Below are 23,453 nucleotides of genomic sequence, written 5' to 3' on the forward strand. Positions count from 1 at the left end.
AATGGGCCATAGTAATGTCGATATAGCTATAATATTTAAAAAGTTATAGCCCTGCAAAGAAGGTGAGCCACTCCATAGGGTTACAGCACTGGCAGAGGGTGGTAAAGATGGGCATACTGCATGGCAACAAGAAAGTTGATTTAATAAAAATAAAAAATACAAATTTAATCAGATTAATCACTTTATTCAAATTGAGGATTTAGTTTGAGGATAAATTATTTTTTTATAAAATAAATTTGGATTGTGTCATCAAATATGACGACAGGCATTCGAAGCTTCGTTCGAATACTTCAATAGAAGCTTCGAATGTTAAAAAATGACATTCGGTACAGCCCTAATAAAATGTATGAATAGGGGACATTGTTGATCTGTATAAAAGGTATAAATAGGGGACATTGTTGTTCTGTATAAAAGGTATGAAGAGGGGACATCGTTCTGTATAAAAGGTATGAATGCGGGACATTGTTCTGTATAAAAGGTATGAATAGGGGACATTGTTGTTCTGTATAAAAGGTATGAATGCGGGACATTGTTCTGTATAAAAGGTATGAATAGGGGACATTGTTCTGTATAAAAGGTATGAATAGGGGACATTGTTGTCCGGGCATTAAGCGGCCAGCAGAGGGCGCTACAGAGAAGTCTTATTGCTTTGCTGTGAACAGCTCGTCATGCCAGCAAGCTACATTATGCACACTGTCTATAATCACACATGAGCTGCATTATGCACGCTGTCTATAATCACACAGGAGCTACATTATGCACGGCGTCTATAATCACACAGGAGCTACATTATGCACGCTGTCTATAATCACACAGGAGCTACATTATGCACGCTTTGTTTGGTTCAGTGTGAAAAAGCAAAGCTGGCAGAATGAGGGGTCTTCTTTACAGCGAGACGGAGAGAAAGAGAGTGTGTATGTGTCTATGTATAACATGGTATTGTGTGTGAGAGAGACCTTCACATGGTACTGTGTGAGAGAGAGACCTTTAGTGTGTGAGAGTTTTACTGTACAAAACCATATTAGTCTGTAAAAGGTTGGCAAGAGATTAACATTGGTCTCCATTCAGTGCGATTTGTGACACTGTTTTGATTCCACATAGTAGAAACTAGAAAGGGGTGTTTTTGTGACCCTTTATTTTTCCCCATGCAAGGTTGGACACAATTACATAGGACCTAATTCTCGAACGCACTTATGAAAAACGTACAAAGAAATGTCTTCTTAACTCCACGTACAAAGTCCCTGGGACAATTCTGGCATTCCTGATGGTTTGTTATCTGGGTTTCGTTCTTAGCTAAGAACAGGATTTAAGAACACGGAAAAGCAGTCATAGATATAAATGTATTTGGACATCAACACAATTTTGGCTCTGTACACCTCCACACTGGATTTGAAATGAAACAATCAAGATTGTTTTAAGTGCAGACATTCAGCTTTAATTTGAGGGTATTTACATCCAAATCAGGTGAACGGTGTAGGAATTACAACAATCTATATACTGTATGTACCTCCTCCTTTTTAAGGGACCAAAAGTAATTGGACAATTGGCTGCTCAGCTGTTCCATGGCCAGGTGTGTAATTCCCTCATTATTTAATTTACAAGGAGCAGATAAAAGGTCTAGAGTTAATTTCAAGTGTGGTATTTTCATTTGGAATATGTTGTGGTCAACTCTCAATATGAGGTCCAAAGAGCTGTGACTATCAGTGAAGAAAGCCATCATTAGGCTGACAAACCAAAACAAACCCATCAGAGAGATGGCAAAAACATTAGGTGTGGCCGAATCAACCGTTTGGTACATTCTTAAAAAGAAAGAATGCACTGGTGAGCTCAGCAACACCAAAAGACCCGGAAGACCATGGAAAACAACTGTGGTGGATGACAGAAGAATTATTTCCCTGGTGAAGAAAAACCCCTTCACAACAGTTGGCCAGATCTAGAACACTCTGTGGATCTGTGTCAAAGTCAACAATCAAGAGAAGACTTCACCAACCATTGTTAGTTTGTCCCAATAACTTTTGGTTCCTTAAAAATGGGGGCGCTCATGTAGAAACGGTTGTAATTCATACACTGTTCACCTGATTTGGATGCAAATACCCTCAAATTAAAGCTGAAGGTCTGCACTTAAAGCACATTTTGAGTGTTTCCAAGTCCATTGTGGTGATGTACAGAGCCAAAAGTGTGAAAGCTGTGTCAATGTCGAAATATTTATGGGCCTGACTGTGTGTATATATATATATATATATATATGTGGGGCGGCGTGGCTCAGGGGTAGAGCGGGTTGTCCAATGATCGAAGGGTTGGTGGTTCGAATCCCGCTCAAGCCCATGTCCACTGCCGTTGTGTCCTTGGGCAAGACACTTAACCTACTTTCCTCGTATGAATGTGTATGCATGTGAATGAATGTTGGTGGTGGTCGGAGGGGCCGTAGGCGTTGATTATTCGCCACGCTTCCGTGAGTCTGCAATTGTAGCTTACCACCACCGGTATGACTGTGTATGAGCGAATAATGGACTCTGTAAGCGCTCTGGGGTCACTGGGGTGTCACGAAGAGCGCTATATAAATCCAATCCATCATTATTATTATTATTATATATATATATTAGAGCTGGGCCGTTAACTGTTATCGCGTGATAATACAATTGACGCCGTTAATCTATTTCTCAAACTTGGGTCTCCTCTCCTCTCTGTCTGCACAAGAAGCGAGCCGCTCACTCACTCACACATACACATACGGGTACTTAAGGGCGGGGCCTATCTGTGGCTCAGTGTCGAAGCGCTGAGGACATAGACCGAGCTCTGCGCTCATTATTATTATTATCATGGCGGAGAGAACAAAACGAAAGTATGGGTACACTTTACGAAAGTCGATGCCGACAACGCACGTTGCCACAAGTGCAATAAAACATTTGCAAGTATGGGTGGCAATACAAGCAATTTGTCAAAACATCTGTTGTCAAAACATAACATTAGTCTCCAGAAATGTGCCGTTTTCGACTGCTTTGCTCGCAGTGTTCCATCTCCATGCACGTCCACTGCAGGTAAGCCAAGATAATACAGAGTTAGCTAGGCTAATAACGAATTATTACGAATAGGCTAATAAATAAAATATAATTGTTTAGCTACAAATATATTTGAAAGATGACAGACCACGCCTCCTCCCTCTCCCTCCACCACCAGCGTCCCAGCCAAGCCAAGTCCCTTCACCCTAGCAGCTAGGAAGGATGACAGAGGTAGGGGGAACGGACGGACGGACTGACGAGTGTCACAGGGCTGTGACCCAGTTTGTTGTCAAAGGCCTGCACTCCTTCTCTACAGTGGAATCCAAGGGCTTTAGGTAACAACTAATCATTCAGTGTATATCCTTTTTTTTTATCTTACATTTGTTGTTTATTATAAAAAGTCTATAATTCAGACACATTTAAAACATTGTTGCTGCTGTTGCTGAAGAAATTATATTTATTTATTATATTTATTTATAAAGTTAAATAAAAGAACATTGCTGCTGCTGTTGCTGAAGAAATAATATTTATTTATAAAGTTATAAATAATAAAGCAATGTCGATAAAGTGCCGAACCGTTAAGCAGTATCGATAAGAGTAGTAGTATCGATAAAATCCTAACGATACCCATCCCTAGGTAGAACACACATATTTTGAATGCCTTCGGCAGACTTCAAATGAGCCATTTTAATCTAGATTAACTCCAGGATTGCAGATAGATTAATCTAGATAAAAAAAAATGTATATATGCCCACCTCTAATATATATATATGTATGTATGTATGTATGTATGTATGTATGTATGTATGTATGTATTTATGTATGTATGTATGTATGTATGTATGTATGTATGTATGTATGTATGTATGTATGTATGTATGTATGTATGTATGTATGTGTGTGTGTGTGTGTGTGTGTATGTGTGTGTGTGTGTGTGTGTGTGTGTGTGTGTGTGTGTGTACCTGTATCTCTTTAGGGAAGGTAGCGCTGAACATCATAGTTTGTCTGGTGCCTTTAGTCGGCATGGTGTCCTGTTCCACAATACGACGAATCTGAGGCTCAAAACCCATATCTAACATCCTGTCAGCCTCATCCAGCACCAAATACCTGGAGAGAGAGAGAGACAGAGAGAGAGACAGAGAGAGAGACAGAGACAGAGACAGAGAGAGACAGAGACAGAGACAGAGACAGAGACAGAGAGAGAGAGAGAGAGAAAGTGGGGAGAGAGATTGAGATGTGATCTAGTCCTATCTTATAAAGCTATACTGGGAATGGGATGTGATCTAGTCCTATCGTATAAAGCTGTACTTACTACTGGGAGGTGATCTAGTCCTATCGTATAAAGCTGTACTGGGATGTGATCTAGTTCTATTGTATAAAGCAGTACTGGGATGTGATCCAGTCCTATCTTATAAAGCTATACTGGGATGTGATCTAGTCCAATCTTATAAAGCTGTACTGGGATGTGATCTAGTCCTATCTTATAAAGCTATACTGGGATGTGATCTAGTCCCATCTTAAGCGCCTTCGGTCTCTTGAAAGGCGCTATATAAATCTAAGATATTAGATTTGGGATGTGATCTAGTCCTATTTTATAATCTTAGAAAGCTGGGATGTGATCTAGTCCTATCTCAATCGTATAAAGATGGATGTGATCTTATTGGCAGTGATCTAGTCCTATCTTATAAAGCTGTACTGGGATGTGATCTAGTCCCATCTTATAACGCTGTAATGGGATGTGATCTAGTCCTATTTTATAAAGCTGTACTGGGATGTGATCTATTTATAATCTATCTTATAAAGCTGGATGTGATCTTACTGGCAGTGGTCCAGGCCTATCTTGCCCCTCTCCACCATGTCCACCAGTCTCCCTGGCGTGGCCACCAGCATGTGGCAGCCTTTCTCCAGCTCTCTGATCTGCTGGCCGATGTCTGCTCCACCGTACACCACACAGGGGCGCACCTTAGACCGATAGGCAAACTAGAGAGAGAGAGAAATAGGAAGTGAGTAAGAGAGAGAAAGACAGAGAGATAGGAAGGGAGAGACATGGAGTAAGAAAGAGTGATTATAAAAAGGTGTGTGTGAGAGAAAGAGGGCCAGAAAGAAAGGTGGAGTAAAGAAATGAATTATAAAGTGAGAGGGGGGTGAGAGAAAGAAAGAGGGAGTGGCTAAGCAAGAGAGATGGAGTGATAGAGAATGATGGAGTAAGAAAGAGAAGGAGTGTGCAAACGGAATATGACTGATATTTTGAGCTCAGAGCCTTGACATTTAGCCTTTATCCTATTTTCATACTAGCGCTCGCTTCCCTATGCTTTCTCTTTTGTTGCTATTCTTAGCTCTATTCTATTTAAAATCTTTCAAAAATGTTCTTATGTACCCCAGTTGCTATTGCATGTACATATTTGTGTTTTATTACACGTATAAAATATATAATTTAAATAGTTATTATTATATGTACATACATACCAACTATTTCGTCTGTTTTATTCTCCACCCATCAATCATCCATAGCAACACTATCACCGACATCCAAGAAGGGGGATTGAACAGCCATTCTAAGGTTCCTCTCCTCCACATTGCCTGTGGTGCTTTTTTCCTATTGCTAGGTTTTTAGTGAGTTGTTCCCTTGTTAATTAAATGAATGTTGCGTTTTTTTTCAAATGTAGCCAAGAGTAAAGACCCTAACCTTGTCAAAACAGCAGTTTGTAAAACGTTTGTTTACCAATGATTTTAACTGTGTGAAATATAAGATTATAGAAATCTCACGGCATCAGGTCGGAAAAAGGCGAGGATTGACGCGAGGATTTGGCACAACCGAACTTGAGTGTAGTCTTTTGAGAGAAGAGACCCAGGGCTTTCAATGGGCTTTCGAATAAAAAGAAAATACACTTCCCAGCTCACGCCAGCCCCTGTCAATCATCTGACTTCTAGATTAACTTTTTTTCTTTCTCTTATTTTTTGGGATCATATCCCACAAACCTGAACGTTATTGCCATAAAACAGAACAGTTAGTTTCTCTACCTTAATGTGAACGTCTAAGAGAGCAGTGCAATCTGATGAAAAATGGCGGAGGAATTTACATTATAAAAAAGTAACTGTACTTACAGTAGATTTCATTCACGGTTTGTGAATCACACCTGGTGATACTAAATCCAGATTGGAAAGGGGAGATTTGGCCCGATCCATAGATGTGCGACTTGGCCATAATGTAATTTATAGGCCCGATATTCTATAATCATATTTCAAATAGCATGTGTCCGGATGGCAGAATTCAGTACTGTATCTACAAAACCTTCTGTTTAATCATCTTCCCTTTATTAATTTGCTTAGATTTTCTTTTATCTCAAGAAGGTGCTGAATGAGCTCAGTGGCCATTTTTCATGTCTGGTCATTTTTAGCATGGTGTTATTCACTGTTAAAAATAAAAAAGAAAGAATTTGATATTCTCCTTTGGTTCATCATAATTTACTCAAGTCTAGTAACAGACACAATATATCTGACACTGGGAATACAACAATATACTCGTTATCACCATACATAACTCTTATTAGGGCCGTTCTTTCAACCTAAAAGTGCACTTTCTTCAACCTCAAACCTAAATTCCTTAGCAACCCGTGTTACCAAGTAAACAAATTACGGAACGATAGCCAGTTAGCCCGCAGCATCCTAGTACTAGTAACGTTAGCTCCCGGAACGATAGCCAGTTAGCCCGCAGCATCCTAGTGCTACTAACGTTAGATCCCAGAACGATGGCCAGTTAGCCCGCAGCATCGTAGTGCTACTAACGTTAGCTCCCAGAACGATGGCCAGTTAGCCCGCAGCATCCTAGTAACGTTAGCTCCCAGAACGATGGCCAGTTAGCCCGCACCAGCCAGCAGGGCTCTACGCTAACCTTTTTCCCAAAAATGTAGGGGCACACAAAGACATTTAGGAGCACACAAAAATATTTAGGAGCACAGTGAAAATATTTCAAGTAACATTTTTTTTTTTTTTTTATAAATAAATGCATATTTGTACTGTGCGTGCATGTGCAAACGGGAACGGGACACACATCTGTGCAATAGCACATACCACCAAAGTCACTGGGCCACTGTGTGCGTGTGTGTATCTGCGTGTGCAAACGGGAATGGGACACAGACATTTGAACTATTAGTGATTAATGCCTACTGTGGCAAAGTTGTAGCCAACAACTAGGCCTAATAAAAAAGCCAGTGACATTGAACAAAAAGGAGACACTGGCATTACCACCAGGGCCATCAGTAGAGGGGACTGTAAGGTGCCTTTTCGGTATACTACCTTTGCTAAAACTGTGTTCTCTGGGTGGTAACTACTGGAATAGCCTACCAGTTGTGATTAGAGAGTGCCCCACATACTCCATGTTCAAGACCCATCTTAAACTGCATCTTAAGGCAAACCAGAACTGTGATAATTTTGAATCTGATTTAGTTCATGTAACTTGTTTCTTGTTTTTATTGTTGTTTTTATCATTGATTGTCACAATGCTTTTACCCTAAGCAGGCTATTTATTTATTGAAAGAAGTTTGCTGTCTCCTGGTGTAAATTAGCTCTTGCTACAACCCTGCATGTTTACATTTTGTATTTTGTACTTGATGTTCATTAACATGTGCTGTCCCTATCAAATAAACTATCAAATCAAACTACTGCTACAAAAGTAACAGTCACTTAACTTTAGCTTGTGCCCCTTTTATGCATACAATGCCTATGTTTTGGCTGTGTTGCTCTTCTAGAAAAATAATCCTTTCAGGGTTGCCTATTGAAATACTGTACACCTCCAGTACAGAAACATTGTTTATGAGTTTGCGTGTCAGGTAGACCATTGATTGACAGTCGATTCTGCCAATTACGTCACACCACTTGCACTCCGGCCGTCCGGCGCTGCAGCTGGACCCTATTGCCCACCTCTGCTGTTGTGTGCGTCACAACGACATACGCTACTGCATCAACGTTATGATTAACAAAGCAAGGCATTCGTTTTGTTGCATTAACGTTATATTACTATTGCTATCGCTAAATCTAGGTGTTCTAAAATCTATTGCTATTGGTAAGACTAGAATAAGTTGCATGTCTCGGGAAACTCTCGCATATCGCAATGGCGGACTTTCAGGAAGTAAACAAGCAAAATGAGAGCTTCCAATTGGTAATTTGCTTTCTTTCCCATGAAACCAGTCACGTCACTCTACTGTGATTGGACCATTGGCTTGAGTGCAATGTGGGACTTGTAGTTTTTTAACGATTTATCAGCGGAGAAAAAAAAGGACGACTGAGGCTGTAATCTTCACTCGCACACCGTGCGAGTAATTGATTTTTTTCGGTTCGCACACATATTTCTAGGGGCATATGCGAGCAATATGGTTGCACTGTAGAGCCCTGGCCAGGTATCAACGTTAGCTCCCGGAGCGATAGCCACGTAACCCTCTACTGGCGCGTGCTGTGCACTACAATCAACTCTGTGTCAGTGTAATAGCAGTCTGTGACGTCACGGTATTGAGAATCATACCGGCGGGATCTCGAAATATCCTGGTATACCGTAATACCGTCATACCGCCCAAGCCTAATGGGAGGTATCTTCATAATCACTGTTCTCATTTGTCCTGTATGCAGGGTTCGAAATTAACGGGGGCTTGGGGCAAAATGCCCTCGAAAATGGACCAAATGCCCCCGAAAATCATTTAACACATTGGCGCCCAGCCACGGACATGTAAGTGTTTCGGCGCCATGCTTAAAGGGCCAACCACGGACATGTCCGTGGCAAAGTTGTTTTGGCTTTTATTCCATTTTAATAACCTACTCAATGTCACAGAGCGGCACTGCAGATTTACCCCACTCTTTGAATTCTGAAAAGTGCATTACCAGCCAGATCCTCGTAGGGGCGCTGTCTCAATAATGCAGTGTTCCCTGTGGCAGAACGGTGCCTTCTTTTTTTTGACTTTCAATGGAGTTTCCAGTTAGCTGGATTCTATATGTGTAGCCTGTAGCTTGGAATACCTTTTGTGACGCCGAATTCACTATGCAGTAAAGGAATATATCATCAGCCAATGGACATATCGATCTACCAGATGGCGATTGATAACTGGGAAATCCTTTTGGGGATCCAACCGGCCCATGGTAAGATCTTTTTCACATAAATTACATGATGATCAGGCCTCGTTATCATAGCCAACCACCCGGTCAGCGAATGTGGCTACTGAGGCTAACGCGGTTATTGGTAATCAATAATCAGAAACGACGTCCCCCGCCCCCCCCCCCCCCCCTCTTTCATGCATTCATGGTGGACCATGAATACCGACAATATGCATTTTGCGTTTTAGCTCTAGCTTCTGTAGGGCCGAAACGCTGTTCGATTTAATGTTATTAGCTTAGCGCCCTGTATCTCGCCTTCCAGGAAATATACTAGCCCAAATCCCATATAACGCTTATATTCAAGACGCTAAAAAATGTGAACGTATTGATGATTTTTTTTCCCTTTAAGCCATTTTGAAGGGACGGTTTATGGTCTCAATTGACAATGAGAATGGACAGATAGCAATACTATAAAGTATAGATTTAGCTCTACAAACAGCCTCACGTACAATGCAAGTCTGTTTTGAAATGCTGGCCGTTTAGCGTGAGATTAGACGGCCCCCAATGGCCCCGAATGTGTTAAGGGGGGGCAAAAAAAGCCCCAGACAGTTTACTAATTATATATATACTCTACAGTGCAAGCATTTCACAGGCATTTGCCCCAAAAAACATTCTACAAGCCGCATAAACGTTCCAATCACAGTAGAGTTTCCTGTGGTGACGCGACTGGTTTCATGCGGGAGAAAGGAAACGATAACACAGTACGCGCTGGAAAAGAAAGTCACGGTACCGGCATAGGCAAGTTATACATTCAGACAACGCAAAAAATTCAGCCAGCCATTTTTGAGCGAAAGAGAGACGAGGAGAAAGAACTATCAAAACCTACATGGACTGTGTATGTGCGTGTGCAAACGGGAACGGGACACACATCTGATCTGTGCAATAGCACACACCAAAGTCACTGGCTGGCCCACAGTGTGAGTGTGCTAACTTTGCTAGCGTTATCAGCCGTCAATATATAACGTTATCCGCCTCAGTAACATTAGCTGCCTCGCCACGGACCATACACACACACACGCACACAGTAAGCCATCACTGGGGAACGCATAGTGAGGGAAGGGGGCCGGGGACTGAGAATATCTGTCTATCTGTGTGTGTGTGTCTCGCTCTCTCTCCCTCTACATCTCTCTCTCCTGAACCCATTTCATTCAAAAGGAAGATATTGATGCACAGTAGCTATAGTATAAATTATAGCTCAGTAGCTGTAACAGAATAATTGCATTAACTATTAATTAATGAACTATTATTCAATAGTGTTTCAATTATAATGAATTAAATAATTGTATAAAGAATTTTCCATGTTCTGTCATCTAATAATATATTCCATTGCCTTTCCTATCTGTATCAAAGTCAAAATGAACTACACTACAACATACAAAAGCAGCTTGACAACCGATATCCTTTGCGTCTAGTAGGCATGGGCCAATGTGTGATTTTGGTGGTATGTGCTATTTGCACAGATGTTTGGCCCTTAGTATGCACACGCACAGTATAATATGCATGTAATAAATAGTTTGTTAATAAACTCTGTTACTTGAAAAAATTTCACTGTGCTCCTAAATTTCTTTGTGTGCTCCTAAATTTTTATTTAGATTTTATTTTATTTTTTTAAATTTGATTTAGGAGCACATGTGCTCCTTGGGAAAAAGGTTAGGGTAGAGCCCTATATATGGAGACAGACACGTTATCAAACATAGAGACGAAGACTGTAAAATAAAAATACAGCACTTTGCGCCACCAAGACAGCTGCAGCCACAAAATGGCATATGGTAAGTGTCGACAATGTTTTATAATTTTTATGTTAATCATCATAAAATTTCTGTGCCCCCGAAATACAAAAAAAGCCCCCGAAAATCAATTAACACTTTAACTGCCACACACGAGATATCTCGGGTTTATTTTTATGTGGTTGAAAGCCACTCACGAGATTTCTCAGATTTTTTTTTCTTTTTTTTTAGCGATCTGAAATCATATTGCATCACGCGAGCCTACCCGAGTATACACGAGCACCGCCGGCGATCATATGTGGAAAAAAGCGCCCCCTATCGTCTCCCAGATGACATAAGGGATTTTGGAATGGACTCAATGAAAATGGATGGGGGAAAAAATCCGGTACTCCACATTTTCCAGTCCACTGATCCAGCCGGGGTTACCACAGTTAATTCTGGAGCCTCTGAGCCCCGCTGATCATGGAGTTCTACTGTATCGCGTTGGATCTATACACTTATCGATTTTTTCGAATGGTGATCAGGAATTGGAATATACCAGTTGGATACCATCTGATGTCACAGGTAAGGAATCTATGTTATCAGTGTTAGGATAATCAGACTAATTTTGATGAAGTTATAAGCTGTTTTGTGAAATGGGCTCTTTCGGTTTCACTGTAAAAGTCCAAGAGGAAATCAACGCGGCGATTATCCGTGCGCGGCTTGAATGTGCTTGCGTGCACGTATAATATTGATCATCTAGCGTTTATTTGAAAATGATTCATAAAAAGGCCGACGAATATCAACATTGTGGAATATTCCAGTAAAAGACGATTTTCATAGAATGGTCCAGAATGGGCTGTTTATCTCAAAACGGGTGCTTTTCTAAATGCTCTGAAACGGTAATGACGCGATAAAAAACCAATCTGCCTCGACAGCACTGACTGGAAAATAGTCTTTGATAAGCGACGGGCAGATTAGACACATAGCCATAATTTAAAACATAGATTAGGCGATATTAACGTTAACATTGAAGTGGATGGTGGCATCAAGGGGGTAAAAAGGAAAACCCGGCGTGGCACTCAAAGTGTTAAGGGGGGCAAAAAAAGGCCTGGGAAAAAAAAGTTTATTTCTAACCCTGCCTGTATGAATATTGATATTAACACATTGTGCGCCAAAAACAAGTATACTCGTTATTGCCCGCCATGCGCTGTGCGCCAGAAACAAGTTAACTCGTTTTTGGGATCAATATTTCATTTTTTTGCCATGGCATAATTCATCGAGCCTCCCTCCGGTGACGCAGCTGGACCCTGTCTGATATTGCAACGCCTCAATACCGCCCCCTGGTGGATTTCGGGCGAGTTACACTCCAAGCCAAACCGGAAGTGGCGCTCTGTGCATCTGGGAGAATCCTCCGGCAGTAATATCTTGTAGTGTGGATCTAGATACACACTTGAGTAGGGATGGGAATCGAAAACCGGTTCCCGTTGGGAGCCGGTTCCTAATTATCCGATTCCTGGAATCGCATGCCTCCGTGACTATCGATTCCCTTATCGCTGCCAGGTTTTTCCTACAGTTGCGCATAACGTTAGCGCCACGCATGTAGCCATGGCAGACTATTTGATTCCTCTTAAGGGCTCGAAATTGCCTGGGTTTTGGTCATATGCTCCCGAAATGCCCCACTGTTTGGCTGCTTCTATGTGCAGTGAAAACTACTCCAATGTTTTAGAACCTAGTCATTGATTTAGTTCAGGGTAAGCTAAGATTAGCCGCAGAGCTAGCGTTAGCTAACACTAGCTAATCAAGCTCACAGAGAGAGATAAACAGCTGACAGCAGGTAGTACAGGTACAAATACAATTCAATATTCAATAGATTAAATTAGTTTAAGAATAAAAAAATAAATACATTTTAAGAGAATCTCAAATACATAATTTTATTTAAGTGTAGGCTATAGTTAATTTTTTGTATTTTTTACAGTTTTTGTATTTTTCTGACATGGGGGCTCAACAATAAATGACAATCAGAAATGTCAAGTTGCATGTTGTTATTCTAACTAGGGATGTCCCGATCGCCTTTTTTTGCTTCCGATCCGATCCCGAGCATGTGATTTTAAATATCTATCGATCCGATCGTTTCCGATCCGATCTTTCACATTAGTAATCAATTTTGACGCATTTTTGTCAGAAACTAGAGCGAGACAAGCCCATCTGTTGCCTATAATAGTCCGGGGCGCGAGAGCGGAGGCTTTTATTATTACATTCACCCTGAGAAATGTGCTTCTGCTTCATATGAGAAATATTAAAAGTTTCAATATATGTTTGCACATTAGGATACATTCAGTGTTCGACTTACGTAATGGTCCATTCTGGTCTGAAACGGCGACGATAAACCTCAGTCACGTAACGTTATCCTCCAGGTGAAAATTTAGTCTGAAAACTTCGCCTCCAGCCTGCTGCTTCATGAATTTTTCCTCCACGCGGAATCTCCTCCTTGCAAACATTGCAACTGGCTTGACTTTATATTTTAAAATGCTTAGTTCCAAACCTCTGACATTAAGTCTAGCTGCTCAAGTCAGTGGATATTAATAACTGTGTTTCGGGAGCGACGTGTTGTTGTTGTGGTCGCGTGTAGCGTGTAGCGTCTAAATTAAAGGGAATGTTTGTTGCAACGGTGAAAATTAAAGGGGAATGTGTTTGTTGTGGATAATTATTCTGCTCTGTGTGACAATAAATACATTAATGATGATATATTATATGTAATTTAAAACCAAAACTAAGGCCTCCGTATGAGTTTAAGACGTGGACATGGTCATGTTTGTTGAATAAAAAATTTCTTTTTTTGACTGCCGATTTTTATTATAATTTTTTCCCGATCCCCGATACTCTGAAAAGCACGTGATCGACGCCGATTCCGATCACGTGATCGGATCGGGACATCCCTAATTCTAACCAGCTTAGTTCTGTTGCATTTCCAATTTATTTATTTAAATTATAAAGTAAGCAGGAAGCGATAAGGGAATCGATAAAGAATCGTATCGATAAGCAGAATCGATAATGGAATCGTATCGATAAAATCGTATCAATTCCCATCCCTATACTTGAGTGCATTGGGATCGCTTTCGAAACGCAATAATCAATATGATTTCGGCGTTTATTGCGTCATACAAACGGGAAATGGATCTAGCAGATAGACGTCAAATAATTGGAATATTTTTCATCCAGTCTCATCTGCGAACGGTAAGAGGAATCTAACATTATTTTCAGCCCGATTGTTTATTTATTTCACGGCAATCCATCTGATCAATGTATCAACCCATAGTAAAAAAAAATACGCTACTGACGATCAACGAATTATAAACGACCCCCCCCCCTTTCCTTCACGCATGATGAAACATAATGTATACCGATTAGGGCTGCAACGATTAGTCGACATAATCGACGATGTAGATTATAAAAAAATCGTTGACGAGGAATTGTTGCGTCGATTAGTCATTTAAAAAAAAATTATTATAATATATATATATATATTTTTGCACTACCTATCTTTGTGAAAGTGGCTTCTCAGCTCTGGTCCAGCCAGCTGAAGACTTCTTAGCTTAACATAACAGACCGACAGTAAGTTTGGGGGAACTAATGGGATAACTGGGGATGTTGTTTGGTCCTGACAAGAGTCTCAAAGCAACTCTGAGGTCATGCTCAATGTCCAATCTGTTCCTCTGCTCCGTCTTCAGCTGGAACAGAGCTGAGAAGCCACTTTCACAAAGATGGGTGGTAAAAGAAAAAGAAAAAAAACAATTTATTTTTATATATAATTGTTTTTTGATTAGTAATAAAAAAATAGTCATTAGTTGCAGCCCTAATACCGATCATATACATTTGAATTTTTTGATAAAACGTGTATAGGAAATAGGGCTGTCCCCGACTAAGGATTTGGATGGTCGACTATGATTGGCCAAAATGTGCCGTTAGTCGACTATTGGTCGACAAAAAAAAGTTTTTTTTTTTTATTATATATATATATTTTTTTATTGTATCATTCCATTTGGGCTGTGGGGGGTGCTTAATGTCTGAAGGAGTCGACTGAAGGCTTCTTGTCCTCTGCAAAAGCATGCAATTGGTCCACTGATGGATACATCTTAATATTTGTCTAGTCTAGTGTGTTCATTAGATGGGTGAAATCCTCTTTCAGTGCCTCTGTGCCTGTTTTCGTAGGCAGTTAGCCTCTGGTATGCGTGCCATTAGCATTAGCCACGCTTCTAGGCCTCTTTTCTTTTGGAAAGAATGATAAAAACAAAAACTAAAAAAATTATAGATTTTTATTTTATTTTTTATATTAGACTAAGAGGGGTTAGCCAGTCGACTACGGCTCCTTTCGACCGATTAGTCGACTAATCGACTAATAGGGGTCAGCCATAATAGGAAAGAAACACCAATCGATAATCTATCATATGCGTCAGGGCCTATAACTCGCGTTTTAGGAATTACTGCAGAAAAGCTTAAAAACATACTTATATTCACGATGGTATTAACACGACAATGTATGAATGAAAAAATATAATGTTCCCACATCCGGAACGATAGATACTTTCGGTTTAACGTTAGAATGGAGTAAGTCGCATGTGACACAGCTGCTCACCCGTTATTTTTTCGTTTAGTTTTAAAAACATATTTATAAACCATCAATGCGTTTAAAACTTGACGCATATATCAACTGAGATTATCAACTAACTATATTGACCAAAAGAATCGAGATGTCACAAAAGAGAGATAAAACGAGTGCAAAACCAGTCGCAGAGGACTCGCCTATGGAAGCAGGATACGTGCGGCAAATAGCAGAGAATATAGACGTGATAGTGGCCGCCTCAAGTTCAACCCCTACAAATACCTCCGCAGACACCGAATATATCATCCGGGAAATGAAAAATGAAACGAAAAAAATGGAGAAGACAATGGAGACAATGGAGAAGACAATAACCCAAAAAGTAGATGCTATCAAAGAATCTATCGAATGCAAAATAGAAGCGCTAAGAGTGGACGCCGAAGCACATATTAAGCGCACCGCGGCACTGGAAACAGGTCTGGAAGACCACCAACAAAATTTCGTTCGGATCTACAAAGACGTAGATGATATCAACGTTAACCTAACTGCTGAGATGAAGGGAAACTACAAAGAACTCAAGACGCAGCTCAACGATATAACGATGGAGCTTAAGCGAATCAATGAAGAACAGAAAGCCAAAATATTCGAGATGGAATATCAAAGACGCAAGCTGAATATTCGTATAGTCAGTCTGGATGAGTCGGTGAGCTGCGCACACCCTGAAGAGTTTGCGACAGAATTACAGAAAATCTTGGGACCAGCGATCCTTCCTAAAGTACCCGAGGTGGAGCAGTGCTACAGATTGGGGACCCGATCCAGTGACAATAACGTTAGACCCAGAGTGATATTGGTTACCCTGCGCCAAGTCAGAATAAAAGAAATGATTATTCGTGAAACTCGCAGGATGAAAGGCAATCTGAAATACAAGGATATATCAATACACTGTTTTGAAGATTATTGTCGTGAGGTGGTGGACCTGCGAGCCAAGTTCAAGACGGTGATGTCTCAACTCTATATGGAGAAATACAGACCCCTATTAATATACCGTACTTTTCGCACTATAAGCCGCACCTGACTATAAGCCGCAGCAGCTAAATTGAATGATGTGTACATATATAAGCCGCACTGGACTATAAGCCGCAGGTGTTTTAATGTTTAATTACCATATGTAATTAGCATTGGGACACAATACTGTCGGACAAATAACAAGAATTAACTCATTTACAAGTTGTATTAAGTTTAGCAAATAAGGGAACAGATAAATAACATTTCAATGCAGTCAAAAAAGCAATATTTAGATTTTTACATTTTCGGGTTTGGTCATGTCGAGTCACATATAAGCCGCACCGTTATATAAGCCGCAGGGTCGAAAAATGGGGGGAAAAGCCGCGGCTTATAGTCCGAAAAGTACGGTACCCTGCAATACTTCGCATCGTCGATAAACAAGGAGCAAGGGTTTTCCTCAACTCGCCTGAAGATGCAGCCAAATACATGGCAGCACAACACGCAGGATAGTGTATAAATGGCCTTTTAATCTCTGTTATGCATGGACACCATATAGTATAAACTTTAATGAACCGATGATTTGGGACAGAGAGACCTACAAGCTCAGAGTTATTGAATGTTTTCCCCGTTGGGCTTCTATTATTGCGGACATATTGGATTCAAAATTGGAACGATACAGAGAAGATGAACATGGCGTTGAAGTGATCCTTATTTTAAGAGTATGGAATTCTAACAACACTCCAGAACATACTGGAACATTCGAACACTGTAAAAACGACATATTGGAATAATCTAGAACATCTAAAACATTCTTTGATATAGGGAACATTCTGGAATAACAGCAATACGTGGCCAGACATACCATAGATATCTATGAGACATACTACCAGAAGCCCTTCGGGGGAATAACCAACAGCATCTAGCTGCAGAACCACAGAACCATCACAGCAGCGGCCGGCTGGAATAACATTCTTCACAACGGATCATCGCCCACCCCTGGCCAGGGGAAATGCTGCATATATGTATTTAAAAACTGCTTTTTATTAATTGGAAATATTTCCACTACTTCTCCAATTTATACTTTAGATGTTTAAGCATAGCAAAGCTCTTTTAAGATCTAAGTTAATGTTCTCTTCCTTTTACTTGTTTTTTTCATCCGTTTTCTCTGATTTATTGAGGCTCTCTCTTCAGTTCAATACCTCCATATTATTCATGGGTTACTATAAATTACACAAGTTCATATAAAATGTAAGTGATTATGGCATGATAATTGAAGCTTATTTTTAGTTTTATCTTATTTTAATTTTTATTTAACGGGAAAGTGGCCAAGCCACAGTTGACATTCTACTTATGGTAGAATTTAGAGTGTTAGATCCTATGGTATACATAGGAATGTTAAGGATAATTGGATCATTCTGGGATATCCGGTGGTTTAAAGGAGGGAGTCATACGCAAAGGTTGTGTTCATGGAACACAATCCTGTACGACTCTCGGTGGGAGGGGAGGGAAGGGGATTTTTATTTGTATACATGTATGTTTTTAAGCTCTCAACGGGACCTCACTAGTTGGATGTATATCTATTGTTGCCTCGCACTCCAGAAGCATTACCAAAAACTACACTACAACATGTATAGATTATGGCTAGTTTGAATATAATGATCTGGAACACCGGGGGAATAAATAACCAACTCAAACGCAAAAGCGTGCTCACACTGATGAAAAAAGAACAGGTGGACATTGCTCTGCTAAGCGAAACGCACATTCTAGAGAAAGACATACCGGTAGATAAGTTAGCGGACAACACATATCATAATATTAGTCACTCTTCTATTGGTACGAGAACTCTGGGTGTAGCCATAGTCGTTAAACGTAAGTTGAATATTGAATTAAAGGGAGTATGGTCTGATGTAGAAGGTCGGATAACTATAGCTAAGATTGTACACAAGAACAGGAAAATAGCGTTGGTAGCGGTATACGCCCCAAATTTGTACGAAGAGGGTTTCTTCACTACACTAACCAATGCAATGTTAGACATTCCCGATTACTCATTTATAATAGGTGCGGATTTTAATGCCATTTGGAATCCAAGGATGGACAAATCTTACCTCGCCTTTTCCAGCGAACAAAATAATTCATCTAATGCATTAAAGGATTGGTCGAAGATTACAGGTGTAAATGACTTATGGCGATCACTTAATCCCACGACCCGAAAGTACTCTTGTCGATCTGCGAGACATAACACATTATCCAGAATAGATTGTCTTTGCATCCCCGAGACTATTTGATAATTATGAAGTGGAAATGATACCCAACGCACTATCAGATCACTGTTATTTACTCGTAAAAGGAACATTTGGTATACTATCTTCCCGAGCCCCAAGATGGCGATTTAACTCGATGCTGCTTAATAACAAGGAATTCATTACACAACTCAAAGAAGCTCTTATAGTATTCCTACGGGAGAATGCAAACTCGGTGCAAGACCCCAGAATAATATGGATGTCGGTAAAGGGAATGATCAAAGATTTCACCGATAGCTTTTCCTCCAAAATGCGCAAGAATCAATGCACAAAACTGGCTGAGCTGGAAACGCTTTACTCAACGTTATTTAATTCTTTAAAATACAACAACTCAACTCGACTAGAAAATCAAGTTAAGGTACTAAAAAAAGAGATCAATGCCATATACAGACAACAATCGGAAATACAAATACGTAGCACAAGACAACAGCAGTACTCCCAAGGTTCTAAACCTAGTCACCTATTAGCCATGCGATTAAGAATGAATGCAAAATTTGCAGATATAACTACCATTAGAGCACAACAAGTACTTGAAACAGACCCTGAACAAATAAATGATACATTCAAAGAATTCTACTCCGACTTATATAAATCAGAAACGACCTTCGATCAAAACAAAATGGACACATATCTTAATCAAATTATTCTCCCTAAACTTTCAGAGGATGACGCTAAACAGTTAGAAACACCGATCACACTAGATGAACTTAGGGAGGCCATATCTGAAATGCAAAGTGGTAGGGCTCCTGGAAGAGACGGTATCCCACCAGAAATGTACCTCTCTTGTTGGGACATAATTGGACCCTTATTACTAAATATGATTTTATACTCAGTTAAGGAGGGGAACTTCCATAAGAATGACAATATTGCACTCATAACAGTCCTCCTTAAAAAAGACAAAGACCCCACCGAGTGCGGTAGTTATAGACCTTTAAGCCTCCTCGGAACAGATATCAAACTGTACTCTAAGGTATTAGCCATCAGACTACAAAAGCATATGACATCTTTAATTCACCCGGACCAAACTGGATTCATAAGAGGTCGCTTGATCACCGATAACATAAGACGATTACTACACGTACTAGATGCCAATAAGGAAGACAACACACCTAAGGCGATACTGTCCCTGGATGCAATGAAAGCTTTTGACAGGTTGGAATGGTCGTATCTATGGGCAGTATTAGAAAGGATGGGGTTAGGAAAAGGATTCATCGATATGATTAAAGTATTATACAAAGACCCATCGGCCATGATTACAACAGGTACAATCATCTCCAAAATCTTTCCGGTATCACGCTCAGCCAGACAGGGTTGCCCTCTTAGTCCCGGACTATTCGATCTATCATTAAAGCCTTTAGCACAATATATAAGACAATTCCAATCCATAGAACCAATCATAATCAAGGGCACACAACACAAAATTAGTTTATATGCGGACGACGTAATACTGTTCATGCAAAACCCCAACACAGCATTGCCTCATCTTCTCAAGCTGATTGAGGACTTTGGAGATCTATCGGGATTTAGGATAAATTGGCCGAAGTCGGCCTTCCTCCCACTTAACGCCCCTGCAAAAAGAAACATAACCCTCCCAAAAGAGATACAGATGGTAAAACAATTTAGATGTTTGGGAGTTGAGATATTCCCCACCATAAGCCAAACGGTGAAGCTAGAGCTGCCGCGATTACCGCATTACCGCGGTATCGCTGTTACATCACGCCCACCGCAAGAGTAGGCTGAATACCGCGTCACAGCTGTTTTTTTTTTATAATAATAAAGTACCCTTCTCTCGTTGGGCTTGCGGCTCTGCAGATATACCCTACTCCTCTATCGAGGTTCCAAGCGACCCTATTGGGTACCAGAAAAGTCATGTGAAACATTGCAGACCACTGATTGGTCAGAAGAGAGACGCGTCCACGTTGGATCGTCTTGCAGTGCTTTTACTTCCTGAATCTCAGCCACAACACGGCTAATATACGTTAGCTCCCACCGGAGACCGGAGTGGATTACCGACGTACCGTCGCTCCTCAGGGAACGAGGCATAATGATTTTACTGCAACGAAATGTTATAATAAAAGCCCTTCGTTCTATACACTTGTCTGATTGAAAACTTTATTAACAGACCGCAGAATGGGTACAACTCTGCACGCTCTGAGCAAAGAAAGGAACTGAGATATGAATTGAGTAACGCTTGCCTTGCTATGGTCCGGTAAATACGAACGTGCAACTATATAACGTAATGCCACAAAACGAATGCCTTTGTAATCATAAGTAGTAACATTATAATAATAATAAGAAGAAGAAAGGGTCGGGGGGTAACCGGCGGGCGCGCCGCTACCACACCTGCCCGCGACACAGAGGGGATACTTCGAATCCGTGTTTCACTTTTAACGAATGCGTGCTTGCCGAATCCCAAACAATATTCATGCTGCAAAGTCATCCTCTAAAGATAGACATTTAGACTAGAGGCAGGCTATATGCTATAAAGAGTAGACTACAAAAAAAATGCATTCAAACTTTTTTTGTGTGTGTGTGTGTGCGGTAATAACCGCGGCGGTAGGAAATATTTCGCAAATTTGTGCGGTAAGGAAAACATCAATACCGCGGCAGCTCTAGGTGAAGCACAATTACATAAAAATCCAAAACAAAATCAAATACGACCTTGTCAGGTGGTCGAAACTTAAAAACTCATTACAGGCACGTATATCAATAATCAAGATGGACGTCCTACCTAGAATCAAATTCTTCAGTTCAATGCTACCGTTACCCCCTCCAAAGGGTTACTGGAAAGAATTACACTCCTCCACATAAAAATGTATTTGGAATAACAAACCACCACGTATAAAAAGATCCACCACACAGAAACAAAGCAGACGGAGGTATGGCATTTCCAGATTTCTACCACTACTTTAAGGCGTACACTTTAAGACCACTAACAACATGGTTTGATCCCCAAGCATTAGTATCCTGGAGAAATTTAGAAGAAAATATAGTAGCTCCACATAAGCTGAAGGGCATAGTATACACCAAATTACCAATTAAGCAATGCGAACGGAAATTTGGCCCCATAATCACTCATGCGATCCGGATATGGCGCGAAACACAAAAAAAAACATTCTACCCTACATAAATGGCATAATCATACTCCCTTATTCAATAACAATGCACTCTGGATAGAAAAACAACCTATACGATTCCCTAGATGGGAAAAGCAAGGCATACACTCATTAGAAGACGTCTTCAATAAACAGGGTTTTTGTAGTTTCAATGAAATACGCAAACAATTTAATCTCGCCAAGTCCACATATTACTTTTACGCACAGCTATTGGCATGTTTGAAGGCTCACGGTGTTCCATTAAATATACCAATTGTACACCACAGATACCACAAATTCTTCTATGAAAGAGAGACATCAAGAGGTTTTGTTTCAGATTTTTATGATCAATTACTAACGTCCTCATATGAAACCCTCCACCTAGACTCCGTCTGGAGGAGGGATATACCAGACCTGGAAAGTGATTTTGATTGGCAAGAAGCCTGGGCAAATATTCGATTCACATCAAGGAACCCGGACCATCAACAAATCAATCTTAACTATATTCACAGGACATACTTGACTCCTATAAGACTGAAAAAAATGGGTCTTATACAAGACTCCAAATGCTCCTTATGTACAAATGGGGACGAGGGGACATTTATGCACATGTACTGGGACTGCCCACCAGTTAAGATATTCTGGAAAGAGGTGACCCAGCAACTATCAAACCTCTTAAATTGGAATATACATGTACACCCCTCTGTACTACTGCTGAATGATGTTTTTGAGTGTGCAGTACATCCACAGCTAAAGAGATTGGTTTTATCGGGTATCACAGTGGCTAAAAAGCTGATAGCATCACAAATCAAATCAAATCAAATTTATTTATAGGTCTGGATTATTACATATCTCGATGTGATCTATCAAGAAATATCTACAGCTAGAATTTTGGGTCTCAATGAATCCAAAATTAAATTGTGGTTAGAAGTGGTGGAGAAAATAAAAGCTAGCATATAATGGTAATGTCTGGTTAGGAGCGAGGGAAAATGGATGGATTATCCAATGGGGGGTCCGGAAGGGGGGGGTACGAGTTGGAGCATATGTGTGTAGGTTTTTAGATAACAGGTATTAGGGGTATATCCTATATAAGACAATTAACTAAAATGTGATTTCATTGGATGTGCACTGACAACTAATGCGTGTATATCTTATCGTGTGTTGTCATGTTTGTTTATGTGTTTGTTTAAAAAATAATAAAAAAATTAAATACAAAAGATACCCAATGTTGAATGAGCCATAGTAATGTCGATATAGCTATAATATTAAAAAGGTTATAGCCCTGCAAAGAAGGTAAACATCTCCATAGGGTTACAGCACTGGCAGACTGGGCCCAAGGATGGGTACAATGCATGGCGGCCAATGTGTTAAGGGGAGGTATCTTCATATGAAAGGTTTTAACCTCTCCTGCACAATGTTTTAACTTCTTATTTCTATTTATATGTGCAAATAAACTTAACTTAAACTTAAAAGAGCAGTTGTGTTGTGAAAAGACAAAACTATAGACAGTTTTACCTGACTTTTTTCAGCACTTTCAGCAGAAGTGTCAAACACAATGTGTGTGTGTGTATGTGTGTGTATGTGTGTGTGTGTGTGTGTGTGTGTGT

The 23,453-nt window shown here is 40.2% G+C and overlaps 1 protein-coding gene across 4 annotated transcripts in view; it reads right to left on the minus strand.

Annotated features, from left to right (window-relative positions):
- Positions 1–23,453, minus strand: part of LOC311238407 (ATP-dependent RNA helicase DDX3X-like) — a 126,036-nt gene that overhangs the window by 26,958 nt on the left and 75,625 nt on the right. For all 4 annotated transcript variants that reach the window (XM_084326461.1, XM_084326460.1, XM_084326459.1 and 1 more), the window contains 2 exons: positions 4,819–4,979; positions 3,962–4,106 (listed from right to left, as the gene is read on the minus strand). In XM_084326461.1, the coding sequence (XP_084182587.1) occupies positions 3,962–4,106; positions 4,819–4,979 (306 nt within the window). The remainder of the gene's footprint in view (positions 1–3,961; positions 4,107–4,818; positions 4,980–23,453) is intronic.

Source organism: Notolepis coatsorum (assembly GCF_963971535.1).
Source record: "Notolepis coatsorum genome assembly, chromosome: 1".
In the NCBI taxonomy this organism is placed as follows: Eukaryota; Metazoa; Chordata; class Actinopteri; order Aulopiformes; family Paralepididae; genus Notolepis; species Notolepis coatsorum.